General features: G+C 43.5%; 1 protein-coding gene across 3 annotated transcripts in view; it reads right to left on the minus strand.

Moving 5' to 3' along the window:
* The window catches only part of KCND3 (potassium voltage-gated channel subfamily D member 3), a 453,762-nt gene that overhangs the window by 54,425 nt on the left and 378,733 nt on the right, over nt 1–20,604 (minus strand). For all 3 annotated transcript variants that reach the window (XM_056558281.1, XM_056558279.1, XM_056558280.1), the window contains one exon: nt 2,779–2,941. In XM_056558281.1, coding sequence (XP_056414256.1) covers nt 2,779–2,941 — 163 coding nt within the window. The remainder of the gene's footprint in view (nt 1–2,778; nt 2,942–20,604) is intronic.

The following is a 20,604-nucleotide window of genomic DNA, read 5'->3' on the forward strand; positions in this document are numbered from 1 at the left end:
GAGGAAATGAATTGCTCAAGATTGGATCTTCCCTACTCCCCCTACAGCCACAACATTTCTCACCAAGGTAATCTTCATAGTCATAAGCATTTTCTAAGAAACATAAATAATCAAAGAAAATTACTTCTGTGTGGGGTCCCTGGTACTAAGATTGTCGCTTGGGGGGGGGGGGGTTCACAGTCCTAATTTTTGATTATAGTGACTGCATCTTAATTAATTGGCTATTGACTAAACTTGAATCAGTGTTATGGGGTCTCAAAGCTACAGACATTTATTGATTTTTCTACTGGATTTTTTCAGAACTTTCTCCTTATTGGTTGGGTGATGTAGGGTTGCAATAGAATTCCCACTCTGAAATGTGTGGCTTCTTACTTTTTCTGTTTTGTGTCATGAAGTGCCTGTATTGCCTACTGATGTTCTTCTTTTCCTGTGTTAAAGGGATACTCTTCCCCTAGACATCTTATCCCCTATCCAAAGGATAGGGGATAAGATGTCTGATCGCGAGGGTCAAGCAACTAGGGACCCCCATGATCTCGGCTGCAGCACCCCAGACATCTGGTGCACGGAAGGGAACTTCGCTCCGTTACGGATGACTGGCGATGCAGGGTGGAGGGTCACAGTCACACCCCGCTCGTGACGTCATGGCCCCTCAATACAGATCTATGGGATGGGGCATGGCGACCGCCACGCCCCCTCCCATAGACTTGCATTGAGGTGGCGCGGCCGTGATATCACGCACGAGGAATGGCAGTGATGTCACAAGCCTCCGTCACTGCACCCAACGATCTAAACAAATGTCGGGTGCAGCAGGGAGATCCTTTGGATAAGGGATAAGATGTCTAGGGGCGGAGTTCCCCTTTAAGGTATGTTTGGGGGATTGGGGGGGTTCTATGTTTGTATGAAACTTTTTTATATCTTAAATTTTTATTTAACAAAGAAAGAAAACTTCCAGTATAGAGAACTAAGCAGGGGTTGGGAGTCGTTTCTGATCCAAGAAATCCAAGAAAACTGTGCCCAGAATGTGTGGATAGGAAAAGACTAGGGAATACCACTTTAACTGATAAATACATCTTTTACATGTAACAGAGTTTGTGCCGGATTGACTGTTACTGAGCTGAGTAAAGAGGTTCATCCCAAAGGTGCTAAATGGGTTTGCTATGTTCTTTGAACTATTGCGTGACTACATGACCCTTGTTATTTGGTACATTTTGCTGCTAAAGTATCGAACAGTTGTGATCAACAAACATGTTTTTACCTTCTGTTTGGTTCAGATGGATCTTAGTTGGCATAATGGGACCTAATAAATCCCAGGAACAAGCAACCTGTTAGTTTTTTAATTTATGCTGAGAAGCAAGTAGATCAAAATATAAGTTGTGGATGTGCGGCTGTGTTTTTTTTTTCTCTTTGTGTTGTACATTTGTAGTCTCTCCCTTCTTCCATGGCCAGCACTCCACTCCACCCATTTGGGCCAGGCATTTTTAATTAGCAGGAGACTGCATAAGGGTTTCCTCCTACCATTCTCCCAGCCCTCTGGCAGGGAGCACATGGTAAGTGTTCACACTGGTGTGGTGCTCTGCGGCGATCATTGTTACTGTGATGCTTTGTCTGTTGGGTGGAGTGGCCCAGAACCAGGGGCTTGGTCGGGCAGCAGTGGGACTGCCTGGCCACTGGGTCATTCACCTTATGGGCATGTTGTCGGGTGGGCGGTGGTCGTCGCCCGGCACTACGCCAGTGTTAGGTTAGGGACCCACTATAAATAGGTGACCTTGACTTGGCGAGTGGGCTTGTACTTTTTGATTATAATGTATACTAACAACATGTTAGTTTTTGAATTTATGCTGAGAAGCAAGTAGATCAAAATACAAATTGTGGATGTGCGGCTGTGTTTTTTTTTCTCTTTGTGTTTTATAATTCCCAGGAAGACATATGCAGCTCCATTAAACAATTACTTCTAGTATAAAATATTAAGGCTAGGAGAGTTCATGGACTAATGCTGTGTGCACCAAATTTTAACCTTCAGTCGACAAGATGCAGAAGGCAATAAGGCTCAGCAAGCTGGACAACTTCTTTCAGTCCATAGTCAACAAGTTTCATCGGTTATACGCACAATACCGCACTGCTTTCTTGTCAGACATTGCCAGAACAAGACCGTAATCTGCTGTCATAAGCCATCTGTGATGATAACCAATAAGCTATGCAAGCAGAGATGATATTAAGCTGGCATCTCCTGGTGTTTGATCTGTTGTGTAGCTCACATTACTTATTATCTAGTGGTTCCAGTTGTCAAACAGCCATTTCCCCCCTTGAGTGCTGGGGGCAGAAGGTTTACAGTTGTCACCTGCACTTAATTTATTGCAAAATGTCATTAAAGGGGTACTCCAGTGCGATTTTTTTTTTAAAATCATCTTAAGCCAAAAAGTTAAACAGATTTGTAACTTACGTCTATTTAAAATCTTAAGCCTTCCAATGCTTATCAGCTGCTGTATACTACAGAGGAAGTTGTGTAGTTCTTTCCAGTCTCACCACAGTACTGTCCAGAGTAGGCGCAAATACCCATAGCAAACCGCTCCTGCTCTGAACAGTAGCAGACATGGACAGAGGTGTCAGTAGAGAACACTGTTGACAACAAACAGCAGCAAATAAGTACTGAAAGGAATAAGATTTTCATATAGAAGTAACTTACAAATCTGTTTAACTTTCTGTCACCAGTTGATTAGAAAACATGTTTTCCACCGGAGTACCCCTTTAACACCGGCACTAAAATACTATAATACTAACCTTTTGTGCTCGCCTCTTGTCGGCTCTCTGATTCTGATGGTAGATCCGGCTAAAATTTGAAACAATAACAGGGACAGGCAGTGCAATGACAAGGACCCCACTCAGCGAGCAGATAGAGCCAAAGATCTTTCCAGCTATGGTCTTGGGTACCATGTCACCATACCTACAACAGAGAGAAATAGGATAGAGATTAAACCAATGCCTGACACATATTTACATAGTTATCCATTTAAGATTTTAAAACAAAACTGATGCTAAGGTTCCCATTTTTGAAAAACACATTGGGTGTAGGTTTATGTAAATGGACATTGTATGGAACAAGGTTACCAGCAAATCTGTGTTTTTTTTTATTTTTTATTATTATTCTTTTATTGTAACGTGTGAACTAGTTGTGTACACTATTTAACTAATAACCTTCCTTCCGTGTTTTTTTTTGCTTTTCTCTTTTTATGCTTTCTCCTTGTCTATCGTTCTCTATTTTTCTATCTCCTCTTTCTATTTTCCCGATCCTGTGCACACTCCCCGTTCCTCTTCTCTCTTTCTCTCTCCATTCCCCTCTCTTTTTTAAGGCCTCTGAAGAAATGAAAGGAGCGATCTGATTGGTTGCTATGGGCAACTAGTCAACTTTTCCCCTGCACAAGTTTTGATAAATCTCCCCCGATATCGGGGGAGATTATCAAAACTTGCGCAGAGGAAAAGTTGGCCAGTTGCCAATAGCAACCAATCAGATTGCTTCTTTCATTTTTTTTTCAGAGGCCTTTTCTCTATATACAGTGAAGACCGCCTGTTTCAGAGGGCCTCTCTGGTCATCCTCTTTAAATAGTCTAAAGCTAAATCTCCGGGCATAATTTCGACTTAAAATCCTGCGGGCAATGACAGCATTCCCGTCCCCATAGACAACAATTCGGATACGCTCATTCAAACACCGCCCGTCCGGAAATTCCAGTGTAAATTCTCATTCTGTCCATTGACCACTTATGTTAAACTGTACTACCTATGTAAAGATCACGTGTCGCATATATGACCTGTCATAGTCTATGCACAGAGAAGATGTCATAACAGCCTAAGACTACATGTTAAGTAAGAGGCCAACATTTGGAGGAAACCAACATAGCCATAGTGAGAATGGGAGGGAAGGCTATGTTAGGAACCTAGGAGAGGGAAGCCATGCTGGGAGCTGATGAGAAGGAAGCCATGCTAGTCATTGAAGTGAGCCATGAGAGAGGACGACAGTGAAGCCATAATGGAAACTAAGAAGAGGGAATTGATGGAATATATAATACACTGGTTGCAAGATTTGGGGTTTGTTTTTGAGTACTTGTGTTTATTTGTAGACTGTACATGGTTAATTGATAAATGGATGGGACGTCTCTAAGAGGTTTCTACTGTATCTATAGTATTACATTGTTTACTGTAAAGATTTTTTTGTCAAATTTGAAGCTGCTAAGATTGTAATACTCTGTTCTGCCATTTTCCTTTTTTTCCTCCTTCGTCCAATAATTGTCCATAAATGACCTTATGATAAACCTAAAATATGACTGTAAATCTAAAAGTGGCCCGATCTTGGCAGGATTGTGAGGGCTCACATTTAAGCCTCTCTCAATCTCCTCCGTGTGTTCAAAAGCTTTAATTAAAAAAGACAATGCCACTAGCGGAAGGAAATTATGCATGTAAATCTTTCTGAGAAGGAGACAAAATCGATGTCAGAAAGGTTAAATTGGGCTTAGTCAGAAATTTGTGAACTGTTCAACCTTTCTACTGTGGGAGTCATCAGTGATTAACTCTATTAATATCAGATGCTTATGTATATTTAAAGCACAATGGTGACGTGTGTTACGCCGAGCGCTCCGGGTCCCCGCTCCTCCCCGGAGCGCTCGCTACACTTCCCTCACTGCAGCGCCCCGGTCGGTTCCACGGACCCGGGGCGCTGCGTTACCACCTCCGGCCGGGATGCGATTCGCGATGCGGGTAGCGCCCGCTCGCGATGCGCACCCCGGCTCCCGTACCTTACTCGCTCCCCGTCAGTTCTGTCCCGGCGCGCGCGGCCCCGCTCCCTAGGGCGCGCGCGCGCCGGGTCTTTGCGATTTAAAGGGCCACTGCACCGCTGATTGGTGCAGTGGTTCCAATTAGTGTTTACACCTGTGCACTTCCCTATATCACCTCACTTCCCCTTCACTCCCTCGCCGGATCTTGTTGCCCTAGTGCCAGTGAAAGCGTTCCTTGTGTGTTCCTTGCCTGTGATTCCAGACCTTCTGCCGTTGCCCCTGACTACGATCCTTGCTGCCTGCCCCGACCTTCTGCTACGTCCGACCTTGCTTCTGTCTACTCCCTTGTACCGCGCCTATCTTCAGCAGCCAGAGAGGTTGAGCCGTTGCTAGGGGATACGACCTGGTCACTACCGCCGCAGCAAGACCATCCCGCTTTGCGGCGGGCTCTGGTGAAAACCAGTAGTGACTTAGAACCGATCCTCTAGCACGGTCCACGCCAATCCCTCTCTGGCACAGAGGATCCACAACCTGCCAGCCGGCATCGTGACAGTAGATCCGGCCATGGATCCCGCTGAAGTTCCTCTGCCAGTTGTCGCTGACCTCACCACGGTGGTCGCCCAGCAGTCACAACAGATTGCGCAACAAGGCCAACAGCTGTCTCAACTGACTGTTATGCTACAACAGTTACTACCACAGCTCCAGCAATCATCTCCTCCGCCAGCTCCTGTACCTCCTCCGCAGCGAGTGGCCGCTTCTGGAATACGACTATCCTTGCCGGATAAATTTGATGGGGACTCTAAGTTTTGCCGTGGCTTTCTTTCCCAATGTTCATTACACTTGGAGATGATGTCGGACCAGTTCCCCACTGAAAGGTCTAAGGTGGCTTTCGTAGTCAGCCTGCTGTCTGGAAAAGCCCTGGCTTGGGCCACACCGCTCTGGGACCGCAATGACCCCGTCACTGCCTCTGTACACTCCTTCTTCTCGGAAATTCGAAGTGTCTTTGAGGAACCTGCCCGAGCCTCTTCTGCTGAGACTGCCCTGTTGAACCTGGTCCAGGGTAATTCTTCCGTTGGCGAGTATGCCGTACAGTTCCGTACCCTTGCTTCAGAATTATCCTGGAATAATGAGGCACTCTGCGCGACCTTTAAAAAAGGCCTATCCAGCAACATTAAAGATGTTCTGGCCGCACGAGAAATCCCTGCTAACCTACATGAACTCATCCATCTTGCCACTCGCATTGACATGCGTTTTTCCGAACGGCGTCAGGAGCTCCGCCAGGATATGGACTCTGTTCGCACGAGGCGTTTCTTCTCCCCGGCTCCTCTCTCCTCTGGTCCCCTGCAATCTGTTCCTGTGCCTCCCGCCGTGGAGGCTATGCAGGTCGACCGGTCTCGCCTGACACCCCAAGAGAGGACACGACGCCGCATGGAGAATCTCTGCCTGTACTGTGCTAGTACCGAACACTTCCTGAAGGATTGTCCTATCCGTCCTCCCCGCCTGGAAAGACGTCCGCTGACTCCGCACAAAGGTGAGACAGTCCTTGATGTCTACTCTGCTTCTCCACGTCTTACTGTGCCTGTGCGGATGTCTGCCTCTGCCTTCTCCTTCCCTGCTGTGGCCTTCTTGGACTCTGGATCTGCAGGAAATTTCATCTTAGCCTCTCTCGTCAACAGGTTCAACATCCCGGTGACCAGTCTCGCCAGACCCCTCTACATCAATTGTGTAAACAATGAAAGATTGGACTGTACTATACGTTTCCGCACGGAGCCCCTTCTAATGTGCATCGGATCTCATCACGAGAGGATTGAACTGTTGGTCCTCCCCAATTGCACTTCTGAAATCCTTCTTGGACTTCCCTGGCTTCAACTCCATTCCCCAATCCTGGATTGGTCCACTGGGGAGATCAAGAGTTGGGGGCCCTCTTGTTCCAAGGACTGCTTAAAACCGGTTCCCAGTAAACCTTGCCGTGTCCCTGTGCTTCCTCATGTAACCGGTCTCCCTAAGGCCTATATGGACTTTGCGGACGTTTTTTGCAAAAAACAAGCTGAGACTCTACCTCCTCACAGGCCTTATGATTGTCCCATTGACCTCCTCCCGGGCACTACTCCACCCCGGGGCAGAATCTATCCTCTGTCCGTCCCAGAGACTCTTGCCATGTCTGAATACGTCCAAGAAAATTTAAAAAAGGGCTTTATCCGTAAATCCTCCTCTCCTGCCGGAGCCGGATTTTTCTTTGTGTCCAAAAAAGATGGCTCTCTACGTCCTTGCATTGACTACCGCGGTCTTAATAAAATCACGGTTAAGAACCGCTACCCCCTACCCCTCATCTCTGAACTCTTTGATCGTCTCCAAGGTGCCCATATTTTTACCAAACTGGACTTAAGAGGTGCTTATAATCTCATCCGCATCAGAGAGGGGGATGAATGGAAAACGGCATTTAACACCAGAGATGGACACTTTGAGTATCTGGTCATGCCCTTTGGTCTATGCAACGCCCCTGCCGTCTTCCAAGACTTTGTTAATGAAATTTTTCGTGATCTACTATACTCCTGTGTTGTTGTATATCTGGACGATATCCTGATTTTTTCTGCCAATCTTGAAGAACACCGCCAGCATGTCCGTATGGTTCTTCAGAGACTTCGTGATAATCAACTCTATGCCAAAATAGAGAAATGTCTGTTTGAATGCCAATCTCTTCCTTTTCTAGGATACTTGGTCTCTGGCCAGGGACTACAAATGGACCCAGATAAACTCTCTGCCGTCTTAGATTGGCCACGCCCCTCCGGACTCCGTGCCATCCAACGTTTTTTGGGGTTCGCCAATTATTACAGGCAATTTATTCCACATTTTTCTACCATTGTGGCTCCTATTGTGGCTTTAACAAAAAAAAATGCCGATCCCAAGTCTTGGCCTCCTCAAGCGGAAGACGCCTTTAAACGACTCAAGTCTGCCTTTTCTTCGGCTCCCGTGCTCTCCAGACCTGACCCATCTAAACCCTTCCTATTGGAGGTTGATGCCTCCTCAGTGGGAGCTGGAGCTGTCCTTCTACAAAAAAACTCTTCCGGGCATGCTGTTACTTGTGGTTTTTTTTCCAGGACCTTCTCTCCGGCGGAGAGGAACTACTCCATCGGGGATCGAGAGCTTCTAGCCATTAAATTAGCACTTGAGGAATGGAGGCATCTGCTGGAGGGATCAAGATTTCCAGTTATTATTTACACCGATCACAAGAACCTCTCCTACCTCCAGTCTGCCCAACGGCTGAATCCTCGTCAGGCCAGGTGGTCTCTGTTCTTTGCCCGATTTAATTTTGAAATTCACTTTCGGCCTGCTGATAAAAACATTAGGGCCGATGCTCTCTCTCGTTCCTCAGATGCCTCTGAAATTGAACTCTCTCCTCAACACATCATTCCTCCTGACTGCCTGATTTCCACTTCTCCAGCCTCCATCAGGCAAACTCCTCCAGGAAAGACCTTTGTTTCTCCACGCCAACGCCTTGGGATCCTCAAATGGGGTCACTCCTCCCATCTCGCAGGTCATGCGGGCATCAAGAAATCTGTGCAACTCATCTCTCGCTTCTATTGGTGGCCGACTCTAGAGACTGATGTGGTGGACTTTGTGCGAGCCTGCACTATCTGTGCCCGGGATAAGACTCCTCGCCAGAAGCCCGCTGGTTTTCTTCATCCTCTACCTGTCCCCGAACAACCTTGGTCTCTGATTGGTATGGATTTTATTACTGACTTACCCCCATCCCATGGCAACACTGTTATTTGGGTGGTCGTTGATCGATTCTCCAAAATGGCACATTTCATCCCTCTTCCTGGTCTTCCTTCAGCGCCTCAGTTGGCTAAACAATTTTTTGTACACATTTTTCGTCTTCACGGGTTGCCTACACAGATCGTCTCGGATAGAGGCGTCCAATTTGTGTCTAAATTCTGGAGGGCTCTCTGTAAACAACTCAAGATTAAATTAAATTTTTCTTCTGCATACCATCCTCAATCCAATGGACAAGTAGAGAGAATTAACCAGATCTTGGGTGACTATTTACGACATTTTGTTTCCTCCCGCCAGGATGACTGGGCAGATCTTCTACCTTGGGCCGAATTCTCGTATAATTTCAGAATCTCTGAATCTTCCTCCAAATCTCCGTTTTTCGTGGTGTACGGCCGTCACCCTCTTCCCCCCCTCCCTACCCCCTTGCCCTCTGGTCTGCCCGCTGTGGATGAAATTTCTCGTGATCTTTCCACCATATGGAAAGAGACCCAAAATTCTCTCTTACAGGCTTCTTCTCGCATGAAGAGATTCGCAGATAAGAAAAGAAGAGCTCCTCCCATTTTTTCCCCTGGAGACAAGGTATGGCTCTCCGCTAAATATGTCCGTTTCCGTGTCCCGAGCTATAAGTTGGGACCACGCTATCTTGGTCCTTTTAAAGTTTTGTGTCAAATTAATCCTGTCTCTTACAAACTTCTTCTTCCTCCTTCTCTTCGTATCCCTAATGCCTTTCACGTCTCTCTTCTTAAACCTCTCATCCTCAACCGTTTTTCTCCTAAATCTGTTCCTCCCACTCCTGTTTCCGGCTCCTCGGACATCTTCTCTGTCAAAGAGATTTTGGCCTCTAAAAAGGTCAGGGGAAGAACTTTTTTTTTAGTGGATTGGGAGGGTTGTGGTCCAGAAGAGAGGTCCTGGGAACCTGAGGACAATATCCTGGACAAAAGTCTGATCCTCAGGTTCTCAGGCCCCAAGAAGAGGGGGAGACCCAAGGGGGGGGGTACTGTTACGCCGAGCGCTCCGGGTCCCCGCTCCTCCCCGGAGCGCTCGCTACACTTCCCTCACTGCAGCGCCCCGGTCGGTTCCACGGACCCGGGGCGCTGCGTTACCACCTCCGGCCGGGATGCGATTCGCGATGCGGGTAGCGCCCGCTCGCGATGCGCACCCCGGCTCCCGTACCTTACTCGCTCCCCGTCAGTTCTGTCCCGGCGCGCGCGGCCCCGCTCCCTAGGGCGCGCGCGCGCCGGGTCTTTGCGATTTAAAGGGCCACTGCACCGCTGATTGGTGCAGTGGTTCCAATTAGTGTTTACACCTGTGCACTTCCCTATATCACCTCACTTCCCCTTCACTCCCTCGCCGGATCTTGTTGCCCTAGTGCCAGTGAAAGCGTTCCTTGTGTGTTCCTTGCCTGTGATTCCAGACCTTCTGCCGTTGCCCCTGACTACGATCCTTGCTGCCTGCCCCGACCTTCTGCTACGTCCGACCTTGCTTCTGTCTACTCCCTTGTACCGCGCCTATCTTCAGCAGCCAGAGAGGTTGAGCCGTTGCTAGGGGATACGACCTGGTCACTACCGCCGCAGCAAGACCATCCCGCTTTGCGGCGGGCTCTGGTGAAAACCAGTAGTGACTTAGAACCGATCCTCTAGCACGGTCCACGCCAATCCCTCTCTGGCACAGAGGATCCACAACCTGCCAGCCGGCATCGTGACAACGTGACATCCCCGATCATGTTTTAGCATGTTTGTACAGTCCTGACATGGAAGTCAAATGTCCATGAGGATTTTTTAAACCCAGAGTACAGTATTTTCCATAAAATGTATAGAGAGATGTGGCATCTGATTTCTTACGTTTCTTCTAGCCTTGGATGGCAGCAGAACTCTACTCTACTAGTCCATGAATGATCATATGCTGCATAGGCTCTGGTGTCACTAAGTTCTGGTATAGCAACATAAATGTTTCAACTTTTCCTACTTAAAGGGGTACTCCAGTGGAAAAAAATTTTTTTTAAATCAACTGGTGCCAGAAAGTTAAACAGATTTGTAAATTACTACTATTAAAAAATATTAATCTTTCAAGTACTTATTAGCGTCTATATGCTACACAGGAAGTTCTTTTCTTTTTGAATTTCTTATCTGTCTGACCACAGTGCTCTCTGCTGACACCTCTGTCCATGTCAGGAACTGTCCAGAGCAGGAACAAATCCCAATAGCAAACCTCTCCTGCTCTGGACAGTTTCTGACATGGACACAGGTGTCAGCAGAGAGCACTGTGTTCAGACAGAAAAGAAATTCAAAAAGAAAAGATCTTCCTATGTACCATATAGCAGCCAATAAGTACTGGAAAGATTCATATTTTTTAATAGAAGTAAGTTACAAATCTGTTTAACTTTCTGGCACCAGTTGATTAAAAAAAAAAAAGTTTTCCAATGGAGTACCCCTTTAAGTAAGTTTTATGTAGGGTTCCACAGCAAACATTGTTCACAAGAAATGCAAAAACAATTCCCCCTCCTCTGAGCTCTAATACATTAAGCAACTTCCTTAGCTATCGCACTTTAGCCTAGTGCTTCATGCTACAAACACCACGTGTCCCACCAGACTCGATTCTCCTGCTGGCTGGTGCTCCTATGGGCCTAGCCCTGTCTGTGTCTTCTCTATGGCACTGGAAGCCACTTACTTGCACACTGTACAGACCTAAGTTAGCCCACTAATTTGTGGCCTCTAGAACATGGACTGACCAGAAGGGAATAAAAAACCCCACTACCAACCCACCTGTCATTCTATAAAAATCCAGACCCATAAACAGGAATAACCAAAGTCCCCAGCAAGCTATGTCATGCTAAGGGTAGCTAGCTATCCTGGATTTTACACATCTCGCCTCTAGCTTTCTTCGGATGAAATGTGAGTCTCATGGACATAAGGGAGGAATCTTGCAGAAAAATAGCCTGACCGCCTTTCCTGTCTCTGTCTCACAAGGTTTACAGTGGTCTACACATGGACACATGTTTGAAGGGACCAAATGTGGCTGTGAGGCAGGTAAATGAACACCAACCCCCTTCTCCATAGGAATCAATGTGGGTCTTAGTGGTCGAACCATGTCATTTACCAGCTTGATGTTATGCTATGTGCTCCGGCCACACACGCTGGCCGTGAGTGCATGGTCCCCTTACCTTCTGCTGCCGACGGGGCTGGGACTCGCATCGCGGGACGCGCCCGCATGCGAGCCCCAGTCTGTCACTCTACGGGTGTTTCTCCTGCCTCTGCCTCCGCCTCTCTTCTCCGGCGCGCGTGTCCCCGTCCCTTAGGGCGTGCGCACACCGGAGCTTTACGATTTAAAGGGCCAGTATTCTCATTAGTATAATCCACCAGTGGCTTGTTTATAAATTCCTGCACCCTACTCAGTTCTCTGCCGGATCTTTGTTGCCTTGTGCCATTGTATTGCCTTGCCGTGTACCAGATCTCCTGCTTTTGTGACTTGACCTAGCTCCTCTGCCGCCTGCCTACTGAACTCCTGCTATGTCCTGACTATGCCACTGTGCCGCCTTCCCTGACCTTCTGCTATCCAGACTATGAGTTGCCTCATCCCTCCTGTGCCTCACATCTCCTCAGCCACCTGTGTGGTCGAGCCGTGCCAGGGGTAGCGACCTGGGTGTCGCCTGCAGCTGCAAGCCCATCCCGCTTTGTGGCAGGCTCTGGTGAAAACCAACACCACCTTAGACTCAGCTCCCTGGTACGGTCCGAGTCATCTGCCACACAGGTCCAGTGGATCCACATACACCGGAGTTCCTGTCTTCAGAAACGTGAGTGTTACACTTGATATGCCTATTACATAAATATTTTTGAAATTAGAAACTAGTACTATTGTGATCATGACATCTGATGGAAGCCCACCTCTACTTGTCTGAAAAGTGTTTTCTTTAAATCTTCCATTGGCCATCAATTCACTATATACCTCTATAAAAAATGTTTTAGGAGAATATTTAAAAAAGCTGAAGAAGTTACATTGTCATAGACATAAAATGTATTCTAATGTAGCCAGAAGCACTGATGGAGCAGAAATTTCCACTGTATCAGATTTGATGTAGTTAAATGCTGGCCAGCTGCGGTGTCTCTGGAAATCATTGTAGAATGTTGGCAATTATAGGGCACCTGTGTACCAGCGCTCATTCCACGCTACATCACCAGCATTCTGCTACATGTTTGCTTTCATGATTCTGAAGACTTTGAAGAGTTGCTTTGTATCAGACTTTAAAATGGAACTCCACCTCTGGAGCCACTTTAAAGAGTATATTAGGCAAGCAATATTCATAGTGATTCTTGTATAAAATGTTATTGCCAGAAACAGTTTCTTTAGCCAGGGGAATGGTTCAATAATAACATGTATTTTATAGAAATAGCGTCCTTTATTGTCAACCTAGCTGTTTGTAGCACTGTGAGCGTCCTGCTAATATAGCAGGTCGGTGGAAACCCTTCAGGAGTGCATTTATGTATATCTTCAAAAACAAGCAACTCAAATTTCATTTCCATGTATACATTTAATAAGTTGGACCTGAATAGTAATGGTGAAAGTTTGGTTGCTAGGGATTTACTGAATAATTCCCATCTTTTCAATGAGGTTAAGCAAATAATGTGAAAATAAACTTTTTCAAGGGCGCTGTTAGGAACTTCAGAAGAATCCAAGTAGACACCAAATAAGGATTAAAGTGCAGGAGAGCACTATATTTATTAATAGATACCAAAAGACATGTTTCGGAGACAATCCTCCTTCCTCAATAATGGCATGGATGCCATTACTGAGGAAGGAGGATTGCCTCCGAAACGCGTCTTTTGGTATCTATTAATAAATATAGTGCTCTCCTGCACTTTAATCCTTATTTGGTGTCTACTTGGGTTCTTCTGAAGTTCCCAACAGCGCCCTTGAAAAGGTTTATTTTCACATTATTCGCTTGTTCCACATGGGAGAAGGTTATCTTCCACCCAGATGTACCTTGGGCTTGGCAGTCTGGACTCAAAAGGATTTCTTCTAACCTCTCTAAAGGGGTGATATGCACATATCTACTAGAGTCAGGTAAGCGGCCTTTCTATAGAATCAACGTTTCTCTGCTACCGTCAGGGACCACGTTACCTGGGGTAATACACGAGTCGCTGTCCTCTGTTTTTCTTTTTTCTTTTTAGGTTTTCAATGAGGTTGTCTGGCAGCCCATTCCTAGCAACCTGTCCCAGATTATTCAGGTCTTCTACTAAGAAGGGGCAATGGCTCTTGTTGAAGAAAGCAGTGGTATGAAGACTTATTTTTCAGGCAATGTTCCATGGGGAAAATGATGCTAATTATTACTCTGTTCCAAAAGAAAACTATCTCATACTAGTCTAAGGCAAGCCAAAACCCTGTTTTGTACTGGTGAGGGCCAAAGCTCTAGCATTTGGGGTCACTACTCTTTTTTCAGGCTCTATGTCCTAAGAACTGAACTGTGTTACAATAATGCTAAAATTGGTATATATATATATATATATATATATATATATATATATATATATACACATATGTATATATACTTGGCCCTCATCTTTGGGGTGACCCTAACTACCCTTCTTAAACCGCTCCCCGGAGTGTGGAGATATAAGGTTCTTCGGTCTGGGTCCCTTTGAAGTATTTCCGTCGAACAGCCAATTGGATGGGTCTTAATTTGACGAACAGCTAATTGGGTGTGGCTTAATTCGGAGGGGGTCTTACCAATATTGGCCTCTTATTACATCTAGATTGGACCCTTCTGTAGCCAGTTTTCTCACTGCAAGATATAGTATAGTTTAGGGAGAAGGAGAGGAGGGGGTAATGGCTGATCTTCTAGTAGAAGAATTCTTTAACAATTCCATCCAGTTTTAATTGAAATGTAAAATAGAATATACTCTATGATTTTTTTAAACATTTTTTTCAATGATTACTGTTCCATTAACACTTACGCGATCTGCCTAGTTGTTGATTTCTTTATGTTTATTAATATAATATTTTAGCTTATTGTAAATTTGCCACTTTTCTGGACAATAAGCTGTCAAAGTGTACACTTAAAAAAAAAATATATATATATATTTTTAAAGATTTTGTTGGAGACCTTTTAAAAAAAATGATATTGGATATTGGTGCCATAGCTAAATTCCTGTGTCTCCTTTGCCTCACTCCTAGAAACAAACCCTATAAAGAATAAAGACGCTGAAAATGCGTAAATACAGATAATTTGTCACATTGGAAGAACAGATAAGAATACTAAAATAATGTTTCATACTTCATACATAGGATGGTATGTGAGTGTTATAAGTCGCTATTTACCAGTTTGATAGAAATCTACACAGGATATAAGGGGAAACATATTAGATACAGCAGTCATATGAGTGAAAGGTATAAGGGCTTGTACTAAAATACTGAATATTTAGGCAATATTTATCTACAATATATCTTATCTAACAGAAACTCCTTATAAACATTATTACTTAAATTATTGCTTAAATATTTATGAGGAACACTCATGAATAAGGTTCAATATTTCTTGCCACTTTCCATTTATGGCTGCATGACCTGAATTAATTTCCTAATATTATGGTTCTTTCAATTAATTCATTCTCAGCTCAAGTTCTCATAGTCAAAAGGGGGTGAAAATATTCAGCCATATGACTGGAGATACATTAAGGTATGAGAAGCGGACGTGTAAATACATATTACACATTAGGAGCCAAGTCACCATGGATCATCATTTCACATTCAGCTTGAAAATAACATCTGCTGGCTGGGCTGATGCGCCATTGTCAGCTCTGCGTTTTCTCTATACTTTTCTATTATTCTACTAGTAACATTATTATTATCATACAGTATTTATATAGCTTTCACACGTCCTGTGGATACTACAGAGAACAAAGTCACTTATCATAGCCCCTACCCCACTGGGATTCATCATGTTAGTGTTCTATCTCATTTCCATAGAGAAAATTTTCCTGATCATGTTTTTTAGAACAGTAAAGTTGTCTTTACACATTAGATGAAAATCTGCCCAATGGGCCAATTCTCTAAGGGCTGGTATTCCAGGAAAAAACTTTTTTTTTTTTTATATCAACTGGCTCCAGAAAGTTAAACAGATTTGTAAATTACTTCTATTAAAAATCTTAATCCTTTCAATAATTATCAGCTGCTGAAGTTGAGTTGTTGTTTTTTGTCTGACAACAGTGCTCTCTGCTGACCTCTCTGCTTGTATCGGGAACTACACAGAGTAGAAGAGGTTTGCTATGGGGATTTGCTTCTAAACTGGTTGGTTCCCGAGACACGTGTCATCAGAGAGGACTTAGACAGAAAAGAACAACTCAACTTCATCAGCTCATCAGTACTGAAAGGATTAAGATTTTTTAATAGAAGTAATTTACAAATCTGTGTAGAAAAAATCTCAGCTCACCTGGGACTTGCGCGGCTACCTCCAGACAGCAGAAGAACAATGCAAAAAAGCCCAGCAAGTAGAAGCATAAAACTTGACTTTTATTCAGGAATCTTCCATATTAAAAAACCTTCAGGTGGCAGACAAACATGGACATGTAAAAAATACAAAAATATTGCACATGTAGAAAAAGAGAGAGGTCCCAAGCAATAGCTGACGAGTTTCCGATCTATTGATCCTTACTCATAGCTTGCTAACACTCAAATGAGGCACCCTTTTATACCCAAGGGTGTATTCCCTGATCCAAACAGGAAAGGGAGGGACAGGTTCACATCACATGTGCAAAGTGATTAAAACCAAAACATATGGGACCAAAATATCAAATATAGAGACCAAAAAAAAAAAATGTGTTTTTGATAATATAATAATATAATGATCTTAGTAATGTAGAATAAGATCAGTTTTGTTGTTCAAACCATTTGGCTGGGTGCTGTTTAACCCCTTAAGGACTCAGCCCATTTTGGCCTTAAGGACTCAGACAATTTAATTTTTACGTTTTCATTTTTTCCTCCTCGCCTTCTAAAAATCATAACTCTTTTATATTTTCATCCACAGACTAATATGAGGGCTTGTTTTTTGCGCGACCAGTTGTCTTTTGTAATGACATAACTCATTATATCATAAAATGTATGGCGCAAACAAAAAACACTATTTTTGTGGGGAAATTAAAACGAAAAACGCAATTTTGCTAATTTTGGAAGGTTTCGTTTTCACGCCGTACAATTTATGGTAAAAATGACGCGTCAAAATACATTAAAAAGGGCTGCTCAATACTATCCTGCGACATAGTTGTCTCTGAGGAACCTTCACCCTCCGTTGAGCCAACATTGGACATGGCCACACAAGTTCAGGAAAGGTAAGCACTAAAGCAGTGGTCTCCAACCTGCGGACCTCCAGATGTTGCAAAACTACAACTCCCAGCATGCCCGGACAGCCAACGGCTGTCCGGGCATGCTGGGAATTGTAGTTTTGCAACATCTGGAGGTCCGCAGGTTGAAGACCACTGCACTAAAGTAACCAAAAGAAAAAAACGACTCAAGTTGAAAATAAAATTCATTTCACATGGTGGCTATAAACCCCACAAAAGAAAATAACTCATGTCGCTTGCTGATATACTGCAGGAGGGACTCCGAAATGGCTGCTCTACAGGGTAAAATACGCGTCCTCTGTGGTGGTAAGTTCTGTGTAAAAGGCGCTGTGAACAGCTGATTTCAACATTTGAGCCAAAATTACTAACAACTTGCACCAAATGATAAATTTGGTGCATGTCCACGAAAACCAAAGGGAAAAAAAGAAGGGTAAAAAGAAACTGTCAACAGGCAAAATTGATAAATACCCCCCTATGTGAGTAGTTTATTCCACGATGTATCAAAGACCCCATTTTACCAGCCTCATGCTGGCTTTCTCACTTGATCTATCTATCTGTCTATCTACAAAAACCAAATGAGAGCAACACCATAAAGACAGATGCACGGGTGCCGTCAGCTAGGAGTTCAGGTTCAGGAATCCACTCGAATATAACCAAAAAAGGCCGCAGCAACTCCAGATAAGGTGCAGAAACAAGTGCTTTATTCACACAATGTGAGGCGACGTTTCGGTTTGCTCACTAAACCATTTTCAAGCCGAAAAATGGTTGAAAATGGGTTGGTGAGCAAACCAAAATGTCGCCTCACATTGTGTGAATAAAGCACTTGTTTCTGCACCTTATCTGGAGTTGCTGCGGCCTTTTTTTTTTGTTATATATCTGTCTATCTATCTATCTTATACATAAGGAAAATCCCATGCACCCATGTGGAATGGCAGGAACGCAGTACTTGCTGAGGTAAAAGATAAGTAAGTCAGAGGCATAACTTGAAGCGCCTGGGCACAAATAAAAAATATGTAAAAGGGCACCCCACCTATTATAAGCCACTTTATTTACTGGTGTCTTCTCACACACATGCCTTATACCTACACCCCTGTAATAAATGTTTTCTACTACGGTATCTATACAAGATAGATGTCTGAATAAGATAGAATTTTCTTCTTCTAGTTTTTTTTTTTTGTGCATAACTATTCGCTTGGAAATGGGAATAGATCAGCATATGATTTCTTATTACTTTCTTTAGTTCTGTGTTAAAAAAAATAAAAAAATAAAATAAAAAAGAAATAGCTTTGGAAACACTTTGAAAGCTTCCAACTTAAACAGCCCTAAGAGACCCGATGACTAAGTTTAGGGAGTGGCTTAAATTAGCAAGGTCACTGCCTTTGAAGTGGGTAATTCCCAAATTGGGGTCTATATGACCTTCAGTTTTTTCGTCTCCCGGTGCTGCAGGAAATAAGAGTTATACTCATGGGCCTGGAATATCTGTAGATTTCACTGTAGAACTCTCTAAACTGTCAGTACATTTGCATTCCGCCCTGCGCTTCACTGCGAATATATATTTTATCTGCTCTCCAGGGAAACAGAGCCGACTGACCTAATTTATTGCTCTGTATGTGCCTCCTTTTTATTTGCAGCTCAAGGTTGGTTTGAGCAGAGTAAGAGAACGACCATCTGCCCACAATGCCCTAGGGCAAGGATTTTGGAGTGAGTGAAAACAGACAGCGGTAGGGAGTGCCAAAGATGTCAACTTCTACAACTCTTTCTAAAAGAATCAGGCTTTTATTCCATAGAAACTGCAAATGCCTGGTAAGTAAGAGTAAGTGAGTGAACCCAGACAGGCCAAACAGATAATTGGTGTCAAGGCAAGCCTGAGTATTCAATATATCCTGGTGGTGTAGAATCATTAGTAGGGGAACGCTGACCCAAAACCCTGGGGTGCTCAGCTAATTCCTTTATTATGGACATATTTTTATCTGCCTTACTGTGTTCATAATAGAACAGGCTTTTAGAACTGCATAAGGATAAACCATTGTTCTCTATTGGTACTACAAGAGGTCCTACAACTTCTATTGTAATTGAAGATAGAGTTGAGCCATGGAAACCTCCCTTCCCCGATAGTGTCAGTGGCAAGATAGGGCCATACAAGAAAATGAAATGGTCAACCTTAAAGTATATGAGCCTGGTTTGACAGACTCAGGTCTTTCTGGCTAATGGAAGGGTCACTTCCATAGATTACAAAGGCCTCCAAACTAGGAGTTGTAGTCCACAGTTTGGAGACCACTGCCCTAGGGGATCCACAGGTCTTAATTGCATGTTGTAAGACAACTCCTTTAATATCTGAAATACGACTAAAGATTTACTCAAAGATGAACATTACCTTTACAATGACAATGTTTTTGTATTAAGCACCAACATATTCTATAGCACATCATTCTCTGTCCTAATTGATGTTGAAGATCTAACACTCATACATATAAGCCAATTCACAGTAAGCCAATTGATATATATTTATGTGTTTTCTGATATGTGAATAAGCCCAATGGGACATGGGGAGATTACATAAACTCCAGGCTATTACAATTGGTCACCTTAAAAAATATTACCCTAGTACAGGGCACCAGTATAAAGCACCATTCTGAACCTCATTGAAACATCACTGGCTCTTCTTAATATCTTAAAGGAGGGCAATGCAATGGAATGCTCCTCACATGTAACTGCAGGGGGGTGGAAATGTTATTAAAAAACTACTCGTCCACGGGACTAAAACGGAGCAAAATCTACTTGTCCCTCATGACGATCCACTTGTCTGGATCAGTTTTCGCTTTTACACTCTCATTTTTTCCTCCTTGCCCTATAATAGCCATAACTAACTACTATAATGATACCTTTTAATTTTTCAATAACATTCTCCGAACCAAAAATAAATAAATAGTAAAAGATAATTTAGCAAATTTGGTGGTTTTTGTTTCTACGCCATTTACCTTGTGGTTGAGCTAATATGTTGGATTGATACTTTAGGCCAGCCTGATTACAGCAATACCAGATTTGTATAGTGTCCGTCATGTTTTATTAATTTTAAAAAAATGTTGAACTTTTTCGAATTTTTTTTAATTGCCTTTTTTTGACCCCTGTAGCTTTTTTTTATTTTTTATTTTTTTGCATAGCAGGCTTTATGAGGGCTAATTTTTTGTTCCATAATCTGTTTTTTGTATCGGTACCATTTTGGTATTTATCTGACTTTTTACTCGCTTTTAACTCTTTTTTTCTGGGATATTATAAAAATTTCAATTCTGTGGTTTGGTATTTTCTTTACATTTACGTCATTTACCGTATGGGATACATAATGTTATATTTTAATAGTTTTAATAGTTTGTACACAATAGTTTAATTACGCACGCAGCGATACTAAATTTATTTTTATTTTTATTATGTTTACATGTTTTTATATAGGAAAAGGGGGTGATTTGAACTTTTAACATGGAAGGGGTTAATGTGTGTCTTTTAAACTTTTCTTAAAACTTTTCTTTGTTTTATACTTTTAGACTTTATAGACTCATACAGATCAATAAAGTTCTATTGAACTCCATTGATCTGTGCGCTCTGCAATCCATTAATAGAGCCTAGTCCAGCCAGGCTCTATCAATGACAGATCCACAGACACCAGGGAAGCAGAGGTAAGCCCTCCGGCTACATCTATAGTGAATCCCTCCCCCGCGCGATTGCGCTGTGGGGGTGGGGGA

Source organism: Hyla sarda, chromosome 2 (assembly GCF_029499605.1).
Source record: "Hyla sarda isolate aHylSar1 chromosome 2, aHylSar1.hap1, whole genome shotgun sequence".
In the NCBI taxonomy this organism is placed as follows: domain Eukaryota; kingdom Metazoa; phylum Chordata; class Amphibia; order Anura; family Hylidae; genus Hyla; species Hyla sarda.